Raw genomic sequence first — 20,335 nt, 5'->3', positions numbered from 1 at the left:
GCTTTAGGTTAAACATGCTATAGTGGTGGTGATGCTAGCAGAGCTAGCTGTAGTATACAACCCTCGTAGACGTATTTATGATTCTGACGTTTTCAATCTACGAGAGTTGTAGGGTGCACTTCCCATAGTGACCTGGACTTTCTGCACTATGCCCCGTAGACACTCCAAACATTGTACAAAATGAAAATAAAGGCGCTTACCGCCGAGCCCCAAATGTTAACTGGGTCTACGGGGTAGTAGTGTAATGTAATAATCCATATCTTTCAATAAAGAAGTGTTTTAATGCCGTCTGTGGCCGATTCTGTCGGAAGTTCCCAATGGGCGGTAGTGACGGGTAGTGACGGGGCGCATCCGGTGGAACCCGGAATTACACTAAATGTAAACAGGAAGTTAACGAGGGTGAAAAAATGGCGTTCGGCCACAGACGGCATTAAAACACTTCTTCATTGAAAGATATGGATTATTACATTAAACTACTACCCCGTAGAAGTAGTTAACATTTGGGGCTTTGGGGTAAGCACCTTATTTTCAATTTGTACACGTTTGGAGTATCTGAGGGGCATAGTGCAGAAAGTCCATGTCTCCATGGGGGGTGAACCCTACAACTCTCGTAATTGAATATGTCTACGAGGGTTGTATACTACAGCTAGTAGCAGAGCCATCCATCCATTACATCTACAGTCTAAAGGGCCTGAAGAAGAACAGACTAAGATAATAATTTTAACCCACACAGTGGTTAATAAACTTTTCCACGTCAAGGAAAGGACCACCCTAGATATGTATGTGGGCCGCGGACCCCCATCTCTAAATGTTTCGTTACAGGGACCCCCCATGTGAAGCAAAGATTTGAGTTACTAAAGGTTCGCTTTAAAATATATATATGTATCCAAAGATTTGCACACATTTTCACGATTTTTTTCAAAAACAGCAGATCTACAAGAAAAATAGCAGATCTACAAGCTCATATAGCGCGGCGCTCGTGCACTTCTTTTTTTTTCATGTGAAGGACCCCCACTATGATATGTATTTGGCCGCGGACCCCCATCTCAAAATATGTTCCAGGGACCCCCACCAGCAGAAGCAAAGATTTGTGTTACAAATGTTAGCTTAATCTGCATTTTGCACACATTTTCACGATTTTTCAAAAAAAATTTGCAGCACTATGAGCTTGTAGATCTGCTATTTTTGAGAAGTCAAAGCTAAGTGGTTAAAATGATTGTGACGCTATATGTTAACTTATTTCGCTGGGGACCCCCTAGTGGTGGTACCCCCCTAAGGCATTGGTTCTCAAAGTGGGGTCTGGGGACCCCCAGGGGTCCTTGAGGGAGTTCCAGGGGGTCCCCAGCTAAATGATAAAGTTAGGAACCAAATGGACCCTTGTGGGTCTGTAACTCAGAGAGTGTACAAATGGAACGGGTCCATTTGGTTCCATTTGTACACTCTCAGAGTTAAATTAACATTGATTTTACAATATAAATTAGGGTCCCAGAGATAGAAATGCCATTAAATGGGGGTCCGTAGCCTCTAATGCATGTCAAACTGGGGGGACCAAATGGTCGAAAATCACTGCTAGAACCGTAAAAATCTTCTCTTATGGGGGTCCTTGGCATATCTTGTCAAATGGGGGTCCGCGGGCTAATAAGTGTCAATTTGGGGGTCCTTGACATGAAAAAGTTTGAGAACCACTGCCCTAAGGACCACTGGTTGAGAACCACTGTTCTATACTACGGCGATGGTCTGCAAGGTCAATTATTTATTGGGCATTAATATTATTAGAGCCACGGAACCACCGTTTGATGAGATGTAGACCCGGCCTTTAGACCCCAAACTTTAGAATATTTTGTTGTCTTTGGATACGATTTTGTCCACAATTCCATCCATGATGGAGCTGTGGTACCAAACTTTCTCATGTCAAGGACCCCCAGATTGATATGTATTTGAAAATATGTTGTGCCAGGGGCAGGGACCCCCCAGAAGTAAAGATTTGTGTTAAAAATGTTCGCCTTTAAAAAATATATATTTAAAGATTTGTAGTTCTGCTAATTTTGAATAGCCAAAGTATAACATAATATGGTTAAAGGTGTTAAAATAATCGTGATGCTATATAAACTAATTTTGCTGGGGACCCCCTGGTATCCCCCCAACGACACCACTTTGAGAACCAATGCCATAGGCGAGACAACAGGCAAACGTTGATCAAAATAACAATTATTTAATGAAGTAATGCAGATGTTTAACAATCATTTAACACTCAAGAGTTAAAGATCTACCTGGTAAGGGTCCATTTGGTTACCAACTCCATCATTTAGCTGGGGACCACCCGGAACCCCCTCAAGGACCACTGGTTTATAGGTTAGCACTTATTGTCATTTAAACATGCTGTGGTGATGCTATTTAGCAGACCATCCATCCATTTATACATCCACAGTTTGGGCCTGAAGAACAGACTAAACAAACATGATTCATTCACTGTGTTAGGTTTGTTTTTTATATTCCTGTGAACGTCTATGTGCATGGAATGGAACATGGTTGTACATCAATGGATCCTAACTTTACTAAAAGGGATTCATTCTGATCTACTCTGAGCCAAATGGAGCTGTTCGGGATCTGGTCTGGTCTCTGGCAGTGGTGGAAAAAGTACTCCCTATTCTTTACTTAAGTAAAAGTATCAATACTGCAATGTAGAAACACACTCTTGTTACAAGTAAAAGTCCGTAATTCCAATTTTTTTAGCAGATCTACAAGCTCACAATGTAAATACAAAGTTTTCAAATAATTGTAGTGGAGTAAAAAAAAAAAGTACAATATTTGCCTCTGAGATGTAGTGGAGTAGAAGTAAAACTATAGAACATTTAAAATACTCCAGTAAAGTAAAAAAAATCCTCAAGTGTACTTAAGTACAGTACTTGAGTAAATATACTTAGTTACTTTTTCACCATTGACCATCACCACAGTAAAATCCTTTATGTCTGGGGAGTGTATAAATGTAACCAAATGGACCATTATGCTTACATTTGTGTACTCTTTAAGTTACAAATGGATACAGATCAGTGTAACAACACACATGAATAGGTTGACACAAAGTTTTTAACTTTTGACATTTATCTTATTTTGCGGTCTGTGAAGGTTGGTGACAATTGGCGGGCAACTAAATATTGCTCTTCAGTGCATGGATGCAAAGCCAATGCGCAGGTAGGTGGAAATAAACCCCAATATGAATGAAAATAGCAGATGTACAAGCTCATAGGGCGGCACTGAGTGCCGCCCTATGAGCTTGTAGATCTGCTATTTTTGGGAAAAATCATAAATTTGTGCAAATCTCAATATATACTTTTTTGGGAACATTTGTAACTAAAATCTTTGCTTCTGGGGGTCCCTGGAACAACATATTTAGAGATGGGGGTCTGCGGCCAAATATATCATCTAAAAATGTTTTCTAAATCCTAATAGTATGTTGCTATATCAGTGGTGCTCCAACTTTTCCGTGTATTTGGTCACGGACCCCCATTTCAAAATGTGTTGTTCCAGGGACCCCCAGAAGCAGAGATCAGAGTTAAAAATGTTAGTTTAAAACATGTATATCAAAATATTTGCACATATTTTATACGATCTTTCAAAACAATAGCAGATGTACAAGCTCATAGCGCGGCACTCGCTGCATATGCTATTTTTGAATTGCCAAAGATGTGTTCCTGGTCTTAATGGATTAAGAAGGCTTTGTGTCAATGACAAAAATCCTCTCTGCCATTCAGACTGGTTTGTCAAGAGTTGTGACGTTTACAAGATGCCTTTCTGAAAACTATTTAACCTGAATAGAGACACAGAGTACTTTTCCCTCCTACTGTCTTCTGTAGGTGCCCATGGCGGCATCAAAGGGAAATGTAGTTGATTGAATTAATTGCGAGTACTGATAGGAGATTGCAAGGGTGGCTGTGGCTCAGGAGGTAGAGAGCAGGTCGCCCAATGATCCGTGGGTCGGCGGTTCGAACCCCGGCTCCTCCTGTCCACATGTCGAAGTGACACACTGAACCCTTGGCAAAAGTGAGCATTTAATTTCATTGTTTAGATTTATTGTTTTGGACATGTTATCTTGGTGTTGTGCACTGCCAATCTGCAAGATCGCAACGTGTCACAATGCAACACGTTGGAGCAGCTTGAAGATGAGGCTGTTTTTGTTATTTTAGAACAAATGTGACAAAACAATTGTTATTGTCACAATATCGATATACAGGCTTTTGGTCAAAAGTATCCTGATATTTGATTTTGTCTGATCGGGCGTTGAACATTGGAACAAATGAATACAAAATACGTTTCTGTTGGCCTTTAGGCTGCGTCATAAAAAAAATGCACAGGCCAGATATGACAAATAACTGAAATATACAAATAAATCGTTGAAATTAATGTTTAATAATTTTATACATTTGAAAATAGCAGAAATAGCTACAATCTACAGCTTGTAGATCAGCTATTCCTGCATTTTCAAAAAATATGTAAAAATGTGTGAACATTTTTCAACATGGAGACGGTTATGACGATTATGCAAAAAATAATTGCGATTAAACAATTATGTAATAATTGTGACAGGCCCAGGCGCCCACTTATAGAGTATTCTCAACTAACGATTCAATGACACACACACACACATTCATTCATTCAGGGCCACCAGCGCACGCCAAGACGCCACCGGAATGGACATCACCAGCCGCTGTACCCTGGGGGACCCCAACAAGCTTCCCGAGGGGGTCCCGCAGCCCGCACGCATGCCCTACGTCTCCGACAAGCACCCGCGGCAGACCCTGGAGGTCATCAACCTGCTGAGGAAGCACCGCGAGCTCTGCGACGTGGTGCTGGTGGTGGGCTCCAAGAAGATCTACGCCCACCGCGTCATCCTGTCCGCCTGCAGTCCCTACTTCAGGTTAGACCCGAGGGGGGGTCTTCAAACAGGGGGTCCGGGACCCCTAGGCAGGGGTCTTCAGAGTTGCTGCCAAGTCCTTGTGTGATTTTGTGTTTTTACATTAACACATTGACCGCCAGAGGTTAATCTCATAATGTACTCACCAGTGCCAACGTTTTATTGTTGTTTTTTGTTTTTTTCACGTCGCCATAGACCTCGTTAAAATCCTTAAGATTGAGCCGTGCACTGTTTGTAAACATCGCGGAGATCTCCCTGCGTCTACCAGTCCAAACCACGTGTCAAACGGAGCCGCCATGTTGTAGTTAGAACGGTTTATGTTAAACAGTGATCAGCGAGGAGAAAAACTACAATCGAAGAAAATGGCGTTTCAGTGTGCGCTTTAGAATGAAGGCCTACGGGATCGGCAAAACGTGATCCTGAATAATTCCATTTTCGGTGGTGTTACAATGAAATGTGCCGTACTAGAAAATTGAAAAAAGTGTTTTTTTCGAAAAAAAGGAAAAAGCACCACAGCCCGTAGGCTACGGGATCGGCGCTGTACAGTTGGATTTATCGGCCCGTAGGCTACGGGCCTGGCGGTGAGAGTGTTAAACACCTCAACCCTAGAATCCCTATTCTGAGGGGAACATTAGCCGAAAATAGCTGATCTACAAGCACACACTGCGAGGCGGCGTTGTGTGCTTGTAGATCTGCTATTTTTGGCAAAGAGGTTTGGTGTAGAAGGATAAAAGAGCAGATTAAGTACAGAGCCAATACTAAGTATTGAGGGTTTAAGTGAAATAAGCATAAAAAAAAACATTAGTTAAAGGTAGGGTAAGTGATATTTTTTGTTAATTCTTTTTTTGTTTTGTTAAAAAGGTTAAAGTACTATGTTGTGATAGTAATCATTGCTACAGAGTCACAGGGGCACAGCTCTTTAGTAAACAGAATATAGTACATTTTCAGGTAGGTGACAACATTTAAGCCAATCAGGAGAGAGCTCTGAAAATGCATTTTCTGTTTAATAAAGAGCTGGAGAGACATGGAGACTCCTTTTACTGAACAAACACTCTATAGTAATGAGTTCTATCAGAATGTAGAGCTATTTAACACTTATTTTAACCAAAGTAAATCACTTACCCTACCTTTAACACAACACTGATGAAATCTATGAAAAGGTTTAATCTGGAACACAATGTTATACAACATGTAGAGGGGGGTCCCTGCTTCATCTCTCTCAGCTAGGGGGTCCCTGCTTCATCTCTCTCAGCTAGGGGGTCCCTGCTTCATCTCTCTCTCAGCTAGGGGGTCCCTGCTTCATCTCTCTCTCAGCTAGGGGGTCCCTGCTTCATCTCTCTCTCAGCTAGGGGCTTGACCTGAAAAGGTTGAAGACCCCTGAGGTAGACCATGAACCAGTGTTGATTTTGACCGCAAATTTTGATGTAGTTTTAGTCATAGTCTTTTGAATAAAATTCCATTTAGTTTTTAGTCATATTTTAGTCATCGAAATGTTTTAGCTTTTGTGTAGTTTTAGTCGACTAAATATCATAAGATTATAGTCGACTAAATCCACAGTTGATTTAGTCGACTATAATGTATTTTGGACGGTGCCTTGATGGCATCGTGATGGCTGATTTTACACTTGGTTGCATGCTGAAAATAGCAGATCTACAAGCTCACAAGGGCGTCGCGAGCTTGTAGATCTGCTATTTTCAGAGCGCAACACCCGAGCGCAACCAAACATAAAATGACTTGTCTTTTAGTTCTACTGGATCTCTTCTCCACTAGATCCCTCACTGACATTTTAGTCTAGTTTTTATTTGTTGACGAAGTCTTGTCAATATGTTTAGTCTTAGTTTTAGTCGTCCTGAGCTTAGTTTTTATTTAGTTTTCGTCACTGGTAAAAGGTAGTCAGCCGACGAACATTTTTTGCCATAGTTTTTAGTCGACGAAATCAACACTGCCCAAACGTTCATGTCTAATGCATGATATTATACAAAGACCTTTATCCTCAAATAATTGGTCCTCACTGCTGATGCTCATTATAGAGCACCGAAGTCTAACGTCACTGCCACTAGAGGGCGCTGTTCCACAGGTTCGTGGCATTATTCTTTTGTGTTGAAATCCCCATTTGGGAATCTTAGATCACGTCATATAAGAACTGTGTTCCAAACATAAACACACCACCCTGGCGTTTCTGTCAGGGGGGTGGCTCTGCATCGTTTATGATATTCATTCATATTTGATACAGCCTGTTTCTGGTGAAAATGGAATTAATTCTGCCTTAAAAGTCTTAAGAACTACTACTTCCGGGTCTGAAATCACTGTCCCTACAGCAGCCGTGTGCATGGGAAATGTAGTCTTTGGGTTGTTTGACTCGTTTCTAGTGTTTATATTGTGTTACTCTTTGGGTAAATGTGTACATTTACACCTTCAGTCGATGCTTCATATCCATATGAGTAAAAAACGCCAGCGTGGTGTGTTTATTTTTGGAACACAGTTCTTATATGAAGCGATCTAAGATTCCCCAATGAGGATATCAATACAAAAAGTAAAGCCATGAACCTGCGGAAAGCGCCCTCTACTGGCAGTGACGTCAGGACTTTGGTGCTCTATAAGATGGCACCATTTCTGTCTACTTGCTCTGTGTCTCAGAGGAGGGCTGTGGACAGTTCAGAAACCTGCCTAGTGTCTACTAATGACATTGTCACTAGGCAGGTTTGGTCATTTTAAAACGGCTCACAATGTGTTGCGTTGAGCTTGTCGACCCGCTATTTTCGCCGAATGTTCACCTATTCATATGACATGCCCAGAGTGAGGGACGCTAGGGTTCATGTGGTTTAAATAAAATTGTTGTTTATTTGACTTCCGTTCTCAGGGCGATGTTTACGGGAGAGCTGGCAGAGAGCAGGCAGACCGAGGTCGTTATCCGAGACATAGACGAGCGAGCCATGGAGCTGCTCATCGACTTTGCCTACACGTCACAGGTAATCGTGTGGTTCTTTGTGCTGCTAATTGTGTTTTTTTTGGACAGGATATAACACCTGCAGCTGCCTTTCTGTTTTCATCAGCAAGGGTGAAAACATGATGAGAATATAAGATCTGTAATTTATGGCAAAGAATGATGATATAGTCGTGATTTTGTACTCCCATAATATTCTTTTATAGTAATATTGCCTTTTTTAAATATTGCCATATGCAATGACTTTTGACTGCTTATAAGCAGTGTTGATTTTGACAGCAAATTCTGATTTAGTTTTAGTCGTTGTCTTTTGAATAAAATTCCAGTTTAGTTTTAGTCATATTTTAGTCATCTGAAATGTTTTAGTTTTTGTCTAGTTTTAGTCGACTAAATCTACAGTTGATTTAGTCGACTAAAATGTATTTTTGGCGGTGCCTTGATGGTTTCGTAGTGGCAGATTTTTCACTTGGCTGCATGCTGAAAATAGCAGATCTACAAGCTCACAGCGGCCGTGCTGTGACGCGTTGAGCTATTAGATCAGCTATTTTCAGCATGCAGCCAAACATAAAATGACTTGTCTTTTAGTTCTACTGGATCTCTTCTCCACTAGATCCCTCACTAACATTTTAGTCTAGTTTTTATTTGTTGAAGAAATTGTCAATATATTTAGTCTTAGTTTTAGTCATCATAGCTTAGTTCATCATAGTTTTAGTCGACGAAATCAACACTGCTTATAAGAAAAAGGTTTCTGTTTTGTGTGTATCACTCTGCCCTGATGTGGGTCAGGGATTCATATTTACATAATCGTCTAATCGAAATTAGTTGAGATAATCGCAATTATTTTTCCATGTTGAAAAATGTTCACATATTTTCAAATATAAAAATAGCAGAAATAGCTGATCTACAAGCTCACAACACGTCATATTTCTGCTATATTTACATGTATTAAATATTTCAATCATTTCTTTGTATATTTCAGTTATTTGTCATATCTGCCCTGTGCAATTTTTTGCTTACGAAAGCGAAAAGGCTTCACATGTTCCAATGTGTTCAATGGACAATTAAACACACAATTAAATCGTTAATCGCAATTATTTGAGTGACAATTAATCGTCAACTTAAAGGGGAATTTTGGACTAAAGTTTTCTTACCTTTTCTATGACGTTATGATATCTTAGGATGAATGGTACAGTAGAAAAATTTCATAACTCCACCCCTGAGCCGCCACAGCTTAAAAGGTGCGCGGATAGGCCTTAGGTTAGATCACATATTTTAATAGTTTTTTTTTTAGTTTTTTTTGGTGAGATCTGACGTTCATAGTGACAGAACACTGTCCCCAAAAAAAAAAAAAAAAAAAAAAAAAACAGAAGTCTCGCTAGACGAGATTGAAATCTCGAGATTTCAATCTCGTCTAGCGAGACTTCTGTTTTTTTTTTTTTTTTTTTTTTTTGGTTGCATAGTGTTCTGTCACTATGAACGTCAGATCTCACCAAAAAAAACTAAAAAAAAAACTATTAAAATATGTGATCTAACCTAAGGCCTATCCGCGCACCTTTTAAGCTGTGGCGGCTCAGGGGTGGAGTTATGAAATTTTTCTACTGTACCATTCATCCTAAGATATCATAACGTCATAGAAAAGGTAAGAAAACTTTAGTCCAAAATTCCCCTTTAAATGTGTAATCGTGACGGCCCTAGCGATGACTTTTGACTTATGGTTGCTTATAAGAACGAGAGTGAAAAACCTCCATACTTCTGTTCTGTGTGTGTGTATCACTCTGCCCTGATGTGGGTCAGGGATTCATAGTAATGACTCATAGTAACGCCCTCCTCCCCCGTGGTGCCACCATAGGTCACGGTGGAGGAGGGAAACGTGCAGACGCTGCTCCCCGCGGCCTGTCTCCTCCAGCTGGCGGAGATCCAGGAGGCCTGCTGCGAGTTCCTCAAGAGGCAGCTGGACCCCTCCAACTGCCTGGGCATCAGGGCCTTCGCCGACACGCACTCCTGCCGCGAGCTGCTCAGGATCGCCGACAAGTTCACCCAGCACAACTTCCAGGAGGTAAGGCGGAGGAGGACACGGGTGGTGTGAAGCAGAGGGTCTTCAAACAGGGGGGGTCCGGGGACCCCTAGGGGGTCCTCAGAGTTACTACAATGGGGGTCCGCCAAATCTTTTTGTGATTTTCACATTAACCACTTCAACCAAGCATCCCTGTTCCTGAGGAGAACTTTAGCCAAAAATAGCAGATCTACAAGCGCACAACGCGAGCGTTGTGCGCTTGTAGATCTGCTATTTTCGGCAAAGTGGTTTGGTGTAGGGGGGAAAAAAGAGCAGGCTAAGTACAGAGTGAAAGGTCAGGTTTACTAAGTATTGTTTAAAGGGTAAGACCACTTTGGTAGTGGTTTGGGTTGTGTAGTTACCTTGCCATGATGTAACTCCAAAGGTGGGCAAGAAATAAAAAATAATTGCTCCATTGATTAGAAATTGATCATTCAAAATATGCTCCCCATTGACTTACATTGTACGGTAAAACAGCTCTCAAAGTCACTATTTTAGCACGTAAACGAACGCAAACAAAGTTGATTCAGACAATATAGAACATCACCAAACCCAGTACTGTTTTTTTTTTAAATAAAAATGTCAATTTCCTGTTGATTTTGCCATTTTTAATAAGTAGAAAACCTGGACTGGATCCGCGGATCCGGATCCAGATCTTCAAATAGTCAAATCAACAGGAAGTTGACATTTTTATTAAAAAAACAAACAGTACTGGGTTTGGTGATGCTCTATATTGTCTGAATCAGCTATGTTTGTGTTCATTTATGTGCTAAAAGAGTGACTTTGAGAGCTGTCTTACCATACAATGTAAGTCAATGAGGAGCATATTTTTGAATTATCAATTTCTAATCAATGGAGCAATTATTTTTGATATCTTGCCCACCTTTGGAGTTACATCATGGAAAGGTAACTACACAACCCAAACCTCTACCAAAGTGGTCTTACCCTTTAAGTGCATGGTTAAATGTCTGGAAATACACATGAACATGAATCCAACATGATAGTGCTGTGAAACGAGTCTATGAAGTTAGATGCCAAGTTGCCAAATAGGCCTCGCCCTCCATCACACTTCCCAACCCGGAAGAAGGGGTGATTTCGGCCCATGCACTGGGTGAGCAACTCAATGCAAGTGGATGGGAGGCGATATCCGGTGCCCTCTCTATTATTTTTTAACTCTATGGTGCACTCCCTCCCTCACACTCCTTCCCACCATCAATTAAAGCAGCTCTTTTGTTATGACCACGTCACTGGTCCTTTTGCAAACACTTTGAAATGAGGTGTGTGTGTGTGTGTGTGTGTGTGTGTGTGTGTGTGTGTGTGTGTGTGTGTGTGTGTGTGTGTGTGTGTGTGTGTGTGTGTGTGTGTGTGTGTGTGTGTGTGTGTGTGTGTGTGTGTGTGTGTGTGTGTGTGTGTGTGTGATTACCGCACGTGTTTCTGTTTTAGTCACTGTGCTCTTTCCATTTCTCTTCACTCGTAGCATTTACTCGTGTTTGTTTGAATAACGAGGGAGGAGTTTCTTTCAGCATTCCTGCAGGTCATTAGTTTACTGTGTGTTTGTGTGTGTCAGACAACATGGGCCTGTCTCACTGTCTCTCTGTCAAAGAAGCCACACTGAGACGTGTGTCACAGACATGCATGTGACGCATGTGTGAACATGACAAAGCAGAAACTCCAGTCCAGCAGCAAGCAGCTTTGTCTCAGTGCATTCAACCACCGTTTCTGACCTCTGGTTGCCATCACTTTCGTCCGTGTCTGGCATAGGGATGCAAATGATCGATTCATTCGGTAACCTTATCGATCGATTAATTGATAAGCAGCGTTTTTTTAGGACAAAAGAAAATTGTTGTCCGGAACCGAAAACGAGTGCAGAAACATAATTGCGTGACGTTGGTGTTTTGACAGAACTGAGGCCAGTTTACTTTTCACTCTCGTCATGTGGTACGGGGTGTGGACCCACCCTCTGTCTTCGCCATATACCCTCAGGCAGTGGTGTAAAGTAACTAAGTACATTTTTCTACTGTTGTACTTTCACTCAAGCCATTTTTGATTACCGGGCTGTTACTTGTAACGGAGTACTTCTACATTACACTATTGATACTTTTACTTAAGTAAACCATTTGAGTACTTTTTCCACCACTGCCCCCAGGTATATGGCGGGGGGTGTGGACCCTTCGCCCGTCTTCGCCCATATACCCCCAGGTGATTAAGCCAGAAGTTCACCATGTTACTGACAGCGTGAGATAGACGGGAGTGGAAGATTATTGACTTACTGTCTGGCAGACAAAGGCTTGTATATAAAGTGCTTAACAGAAAGACAGACAGGGACACATTGTTGTCTCATCAGGGTGGCGGACAAACCCAGCCAGTCGGCCTGACTGGCTGGCTGAGTGATATTTACAAAATGGATGTAGGAAAATTGACTCACTGATGGACTTAACACACTTGACTGTCTCACTCTTTGGCAGCCAGCCAGAAAGACAGGCAGACAGACTAGTTCAGTGGTTAGGGAACTGTTGGAGTCTCGAACTTTTTAGCTTGAGACTCAATCTTTCTTTTCTCCCCGGGACCCAAACTAGTGAAAATAGCAGATCTACAAGCTTGTAGATCGGCTATTTTCAGTACTTTGTATTTTTTTAATTTATTTTTTTATTCATGAAATTAGAATTTTTGGGGGATTTTTGAGGAACTGTTTTGAAATGATAATGGATTAAAAAATAGCCGATCTACAAGCTCACAACGCGTTGCAACGCTATTTTTGCAATTTGCAAATTTCACGATGATTGAAAATCTCTGCGATACGATTATTGTGAGTTTTTTTTTTTTTTTATCACGACTAACGATTATCGTCCCATCCCTATTAACACATTGACCGCCAGGCCCGTAGCCTACGGGCCGAAAAATCCAACCGTAAAGCGCCGATCCCGTAGCCTACGGGCTACTGTCTTTTTAGTGGTCCACGTTAGATTACCCCCTCAGGCACATCGTCACAAAATATCATCAATCTAGACCACATAGAAGTTGAAAAATCTCGTTATCCAATCACATGATCACATAAAACCTATTATTACAAAGCACTAAAGCTGCATAAGGTCAGGGGGTCCGCCAATCTGTTTGTATCAAACCGAAAGTTTGATCCAAGCGAGCAGCCTCTCTCTCTCTCCCTGCCTGCCTCACAGCCCTGAGCCCTACTGTGATCAGTGAGTACGGGCGGGGCGAGCATGCACGCGCTCGGGGCGAGCGTGCGCGCGCGTGGTCGTATGTGCACACTCGCGGGGGAGGGGATGAAGTTCTCCTGAACCTGCCTAAACCTAAAGTTTACACAGATCTGTAAAGTGTAATGTGCACAAGCATGCTAGCTCATACACGCGCGGGGATGCACGCAACTCGTGTGTGTCTGTGCGAGCAGTCGTAGTGAGGCGCGCGCGCGCACACCCCCGGGGGTCCCTTGTCCACCTCCAGTTCGCGCCCAGGGACGGTGGGTAAGGGCGCTGGAAAAAGAACAAAGTCCTTACCTTTAGTAGTTCTCTGCAATGCGCCGATCATGGCACACAGATTTATCCATATAAAAATAAACTCCATGGACGCAACTCGTGTGTGTCTGTGCGAGCAGCCTGTAGTGAGGCCACCGCGCACACACACAAACACACACACAGTCGATTCATGGCGACTGTGACGCGCGCGTGTTGCAATGATCACGGTAAATGTTTCTTTATTTGTTTCAAAGCAATGATAGCGAGGCGACCACATCTCTCGGCTGATTTAGTAAGTTACGCGTTACAAATAGTACATATCACTTTGTTTTTTGGGCGTGTTTTCATAGACCTGGTTGCTTATTTCTCTCTCACAACCTGGCATGGAATGTGTCTCACGTGACCGCTAGCAGAGGGTCTTCAACCTGTGGGTTGGGATCTCAACGCCTCGTTGTGATCGCCTCGCTTGTTGATAGATATACTTTATTGTCCTTGCGGAAATTCATTTTGTACCAAGCAGCCATCAGGATACAAAAAAAAATCACAAAACATAACATGTAGATCTAGGCTTGTAGATCTGCTATTTTCACAATATTTATCTGTGGAACCAGTCAAACAAAATGAGGTCCCCAGTTCAAATATGATTATTTTGGGGGGTCACAGCCTGAAAAGGTTGAGAGACAGAGAGACAGACAGACAGACAGGGAGAGGAAGAAGAAGAGAGGGCTGGCTTGTAGATCTGCTATTTTCACAATATTTATCTGTGGAACCAGTCAAACAAAATGGTGGTCCCCAGTTCAAATATGATTATTTTGGGGGGGTCACGCCCTGGCATCCCTTATTTTTATTTATTTTCACAAATTATCATAAATGGCATAAAAGAAAAAAAAAAGCTGATCTAAAAGCTCAGTAAAAGCTTGTAGATCTGCTATTTGTTGCTATGAATACAGGTGTGGCTTGAGATTTTGACTTGTGTGGGCAAAAAGTTTGGAAAAGGAAGCTCTCGATGAATGTATTGATGTTGCACTTTGAACTTTTAATTATTATTTATTATTTGGAAAAAAAATATTTAGAGAAAAAAAAAAATACAGTGAAAAATGTTGTTTGAAATGAGCTGAAATAAGCTTGCACTTTGGAAACGGTGATAAATGTACAATCAAAGGCATTTAAAAAAAATATATATAAACAAGTATTGTTTACATGACTGATGTCAATGAAGGTGCAAAATAAATGTCAAACACTTTTGAAATCGTTTTTATGCCTCTAAAGTGTGTCTTACTAAAACGCTCATAACTCTGATTCTAAACAAAAAGGTCTGTTTTTGGTGAAAACCAAGCTGTATTCAACTACCTCGAACTAAAGAACGGAACATGCTATCAACTCACTTTTTTTTTCAGATGAAAGAAGAGATTCTAAGCTTTGTTTTGAGATATTCCATGTGTTCATAGTCGTAGCACAAAATATTCTGTGTGTCCTCAAAGATGAGTCAGAATGGTCAAGATGTCTGGCAGTGGGGAAGCCTGTTCTAGAAAACCCTATGGCAGTCAATGTGTTAACGCTGGGCTACCTGACCGACTTGACTGGCGGGTTTCTGTGTTTGGCCGCGTCTCCTAGGTGATGGAGAGCGAGGAGTTCATGTTGCTGCCAGCCAATCAGCTGATAGACATCATCTCCAGTGACGAGCTGAACGTGCGCAGTGAGGAGCAGGTGTTCAACGCCGTGATGGCCTGGGTCAAATACAGCATCCAGGAACGCAGGCCTCAACTGCCACAGGTCAGTCAAATAATATCCCACATGCTGTGCACTACTACCAACACCTCTATTAACCATTCTAGTCCATACCCCGTGGGGGGGATATGCGCACATGATCTGGCAACCCGGGAGGCCAGTTCGTCCCATAGCTTGCGGGGCCATCCCACAGCTGGGCAGCAGCCGTAACCATGGCGACATTCTTTTACACAAAAAACGCGAATAAACAGCTGACAGAAAAACGGGCTTCGCTATAAAGACCCTCCAGAAAAATGTGATTATGCGATCGCAGAATTTACTGCATAATCAGCAAATTGGCGCATAATTATGCGGGAGTAACGTTTTTTCAAAAAGGCCGCATTGCATAATATGCGCATTGCATAATATGCGCTTCGCATCGCATATTTCGCATATTGCAAATTCAGATCAATTGCTCCAGCCACTGAGGAGACAGAAGGGCAGAAGTGATGTTGGCCTCACCACCACCCCACCACAGAGCTTTCTAGAATTATAGAAGGATGGACTTTGTCGTCCGATAGTGGTGTGCTGCAAAAAAAAAATGCAGATCTACAACCTTGCAACACATCGCCATGCGACACGTGAGCTCGTAGATCTGCGATTTGTGATTTATTTATGACAAAGACAACCCTTTACAGTGTCGCAGTATGAAACACCGGACGGATGCAGGAAAAAAAGAGATGAAATAATAAAAATCACACCTAGTGTGAAGTGAGCGGTGCTATTTATGAGTTATTAATTTCATCATGCATCTCGGTAGCCAATCACAGCACGTCCTGCGAAGTGACGTGCTGACATTTTTTACATTATTGCGTCTCGCTAGCCAATCACAGCGCGTCTGCGAAGTTTGAAGTTAATTTCATCATGCGTCTCGCTAGCCAATCACAGTACGTCCTGCGAAGTTTAGCCAATGGCCGTGTTTTCCACAGCATGGCGTCACAGCGAAAGACACATTTTCACGACGGAAAGAAAAACTTTCGCCACGGATGGGTCCTAAACCCACTTATAGGAGCGGTTGCACCGCTCAAAAATAGGGTAGTAACGTGTTTGGAATAAGATACTAAAAAAGAACAGAAGATTTAAAGTCCTTGTTTGGCCCTCCGTACTTGGACCGCCTGGAATTCGCATGTTGAATGAGATATTAACAGGTATAAGTGTATATACGTTTATGACTGTAATATGTGGCCAAAACAGAGACACCAGGTTGAAAAGAGTTAATGAGGCTGTACACAGCTTCCAGGGTTTCCCATCATATCCTCCAAGGGGAGATAAGTGAGCTATCTGCAGATCTGTTGAACTAGCCTGATTAAATGCCACGGTGCTGAGGAGCATAAAGCACACACATCAAACCACATTGTTGGTTTACCCTCTTGCCTCACACAAATTGTGGCTGAAAACCATAATTTTTTTAATTACATTCTCCCCGATAAGGTACTGGTGGAAATGTTTCATGGGTAATTTTACCTGACAAGTGTATTTATTTTTAAGTTGTAATATTAAATTAACTCTTTAACACATTACCTGCCAAACACGAGTATAACCGTTGTTGAAAAATACACCCGTTTACTGCCAACAACGAGTATAGTATTTTTTTTTTTTGATTTATCCACACAGAACCAGAGATATCGCGATCCAAAGATTTCTAGCTCCATTCACTCCTTGGTTAACTTATTACTTTAAAATCCTGTATCTCGGCTCCTGTGTACTTTTTTTTTGGGTGAAACATGCTATTTTCAACTGGCTGCAATTATGGAACGGATTACCGCAATCGGATTATTTTTTCCACGATTCTACGAGACGTGTGTGTGTGTGTGTGTAATGAGGGGATCACCGTGAGGACGGTGATCTTGGAAAATATTTTGTGACTACTTAAAAAATTGTTAAATAAGGTTAAAACAATGATGGCAGTGGGGGAAGTAAAAAAAAAAAAACCCTCTGGCAGGGATGTGTTAACTGCCAGAGTAATAGGGTAATAGTGTGACGCTGCTGCCAACGAAAACGAGCGATTGTACTGTGCCTTTGAAAAATCATGGAATATTATCCGTGATCCCCGTCCTCACGGAGATCGCCTCATTACACGGTCTGGTAATATAGCAAAAAAAACTCCAATTCTTTGCCTTTGCAGTCATGTAAAAAAAAAAAATATATATATATATATATATATACATATATATTTTTTAATATATATTTTTGTTAACACTGTCGTGACTGGTCAAATTCCCTTCTGGTCTGAAGAGCAGAGGGCATCTTCTTGTTCTCACCTTTTGCGGGGCTGAATTCTGAACTCTGTAGCGTTCTAAGGTTGTGGAAGAGATAGTCTGACTAACCCTGAGAGTGACGGGTCATATTTCGTCTGTCGGGTGGAAACCTCATATGTCCAAAACTGTTACTTTTCAGGATAATTTTTTTTTAAAAGTAGCAGATCCACAAGCTCAAAACGCATCGCTTCTCGCAGCGTTTCGACCTTGTAGATCTGCTACTTTTGATGCTTTTGTGTGACACTGTAATCAAGTACAAGTGTGATCAAGTACACAGTTAACCCGTTCAACCCGGGAACACATCTGTGTCATTTTAGATGTCTTTCGCTATTCAAAAATAGCAGATCTGGGGGGCGTCCGCTGGCCTAGCGGTCCAGGCGCATACCACATACGCTGGTAATCCAGCTTGACAGCGTGTCGCGGGTTCGACTCCCGTTCCCGACAACCTTCGCTGTGTGTGTGTGTCCCCCCCCCCCCATATCTCTCCCCATTTCCTGTCAGCCTACTATCCTAATAAAGGCAGAAAAAGCCCCCAAAAATATCTTAAAAAGCAGATCTAAGAGCTCATAGCGCAGCTTGTAGATCTGCTATGTCTTTATAGACAAAGTATAAAACAATGGTAACAGCTCAAATCTTAAAATGACACAGATGTGTTCCCCGTCTTAATGCATTGAGACCTGGAACGCATCTGTGTTACTTTTTGATTTGAGCTAAAAAGCATTATTTTTGGCTATTCAAAAATAGCAGATCTACAAGCTCGTAGCGCGGCACCGAGTGCCGCGCTACGAGCTTGTAGGTCTGCTATTTTTGAAAAATCGTGAAAATGTGCGCAAATCTTTGAATACATATTTTTTTAAAGCTAACATTTTTACTCAAATCTTTGCTTCTGGGGGTCCCTGGAACCAAAATATTTTGAGATGGGGGTCCGCGGCCAAATTCCTATCATTTTGGGGGTCCTTGACATGAAAAAGTTTGAAAACCACTGATATAGAAACATACGTTTTACAGAAAACCTAAGACATTTTGCAGAATAGGAACCTCAGGCCTCAATGGGTTAATTAATGGATTAAAATATGACAGCAACGATGTGTACTGTGTGTTGATTCGTGAGTTGCTGTGATAGGAGAAGGATATCAAACGGAACACAACCACCCTAAAGACTAATCATTGTGTATATTCCTGCACTATACCTGCACCCAGTGATCTTGGTACATAGAAATTGATCTATTGAAGATTCTGACTTTCAAATGTACATATTTTTTGTTTTGGTTGTATTGCTGTATTATGCTTTCTGCTTTGGCAATGTAAACGTATGTTTTCTCATGCCAATAAAGCCCTTTGAATTGAATTGAATTGTGTTGACGACCAGTGTAGCCTGATAGTGACGGCTCATGTGTTGTTCTGTGTGACTTGCAGGTCTTACAGCATGTCCGCCTGCCTCTGCTCAGCCCCAAGTTCCTGGTGGGGACCGTGGGCTCAGATCCTCTCATTAAAAGTGACGAAGAATGCAGGTGAGTTCAATAAGTGTGTGTGTGTGTGTGTGTTTTATACTTGTTACAGTGGGGCTGACATTTTGTCAGCCCCACTGTAACTTTTTTTAATGAATGAAAATGATTTAGTCCAATCTGCATGGTATAAGGATAATTCCTTTTAACAGGACGTTCATGAAAGTCCTTGCGGGCTTGTTTCCAATGAGGGCCTGTGAGCAATTAGGGGTTAAGAGTCTTTCTCAGGGACAAATTTCATTTCATCGACACATATGCTGGCGTGGCCTGGAATCGTACCTGGGGCAACCAGGGCCTCTGGCTCCCTAGGCAGGCTCACTAACCACTCAGCTATGGCCGCCCCATAGAGTAGAGTATGTTAGCCCATTCAATCCGGGAACGGATCTGTGACATTTTTAGATTTGAGCCATAACCATTATTTGATACGTTGGCTATTCAAAAATAGCAGATCTACAAGCTCATAGCGTGGCACCGAGCTTGTAGATCTGCTATTTCTTGACTAATCTTGGAACATTTGTGCAAATCTTTGAATACATATATTTTTGGGGAAAAAAAACTCAAATCCGGGTCTGGGGGTCCCTGGGACAAAATATTTTTAGATGGGGGTCCGTGGCCAAATGCATATCATTTTGGGGGCCCTTGACATGAAAAGGTTTGACAACCACTGATAAAGCAACATAAGTTTTTTCAAAACTGTGTGTGTGTGTGTGTGTGTGTGTGTGTGTGTGTGTGTGTGTGTGTGTGTGTGTGTAACTGTGTGTATTGTCTTTAGAGACCTGGTCGATGAAGCAAAGAACTACCTGCTGTTGCCACAGGAGAGGCCCCTGATGCAGGGCCCCAGGACTCGGCCCCGGAAGCCCATTCGCTGTGGAGAGGTTCTGTTTGCAGGTCTGTATCTGTGGAGAGGTTCTGTTTGCAGGTCTGTATCTGTGGAGAGGTTCTGTTTGCAGGTCTGCATCTGTGGAGAGGTTCTGTTTGCAGGTCTGTATCTGTGGAGAGGTTCTGTTTGCAGGTCGGTATCTCCAGGACTTTAGATTTATTGGCAACAGCCATCAAACCCAACACAGCCCAAAGGTTCAGCTGTGACCATTGAGTGGGTCTGTGCTGCTGGCCACTTTGGGCAGTGGTAGCTAGCCATTATTCAGCTAGTCCTTACTGTTCTCTACATACACTGACGTTGGCTGTCAAGAAGCCCCAACAGGCTGGGAAGATGAGCAACCTAATCCAGCACTAGTTATGTAACGTAATCACTTTCAACCTTGACACAAAGTTTCAAGGTTAACAAACTAGTTAAGGGACTCAATCAAAAAACCAAAGAGCACCTGGGGTGCGCTTGGCGTCCCTCACACGCTTTTATTGTTCGCGTACGTTTGCATGCGACTGTTTCTTTTCGCCAAACCTGACCACTGCAGGACATCTGGTCAAT

The 20,335-nt window shown here is 42.1% G+C and overlaps 1 protein-coding gene across 2 annotated transcripts in view; it reads left to right on the top strand.

Moving 5' to 3' along the window:
* klhl20 (kelch-like family member 20) overlaps nt 1-20,335 on the top strand; it is a 35,679-nt gene that overhangs the window by 185 nt on the left and 15,159 nt on the right. The window contains exons 2-8 of one of the 2 annotated variants that reach the window (XM_080441085.1): nt 3,127-3,192; nt 4,658-4,915; nt 7,773-7,881; nt 9,706-9,912; nt 14,994-15,152; nt 18,821-18,915; nt 19,682-19,797. In XM_080441085.1, coding sequence (XP_080297211.1) covers nt 3,170-3,192; nt 4,658-4,915; nt 7,773-7,881; nt 9,706-9,912; nt 14,994-15,152; nt 18,821-18,915; nt 19,682-19,797 — 967 coding nt within the window. In that variant the 5' untranslated portion in view covers nt 3,127-3,169. The remainder of the gene's footprint in view (nt 1-3,126; nt 3,193-4,657; nt 4,916-7,772; nt 7,882-9,705; nt 9,913-14,993; nt 15,153-18,820; nt 18,916-19,681; nt 19,798-20,335) is intronic. The other variant, XM_080441086.1, reaches the window with a different exon arrangement.

Source organism: Gymnoscopelus braueri (genome assembly GCF_963280865.1).
Source record: "Gymnoscopelus braueri genome assembly, chromosome: 10".
NCBI classification, from domain to species: domain Eukaryota; kingdom Metazoa; phylum Chordata; class Actinopteri; order Myctophiformes; family Myctophidae; genus Gymnoscopelus; species Gymnoscopelus braueri.
This window is presented reverse-complemented; position numbering and strand designations above follow the sequence as displayed.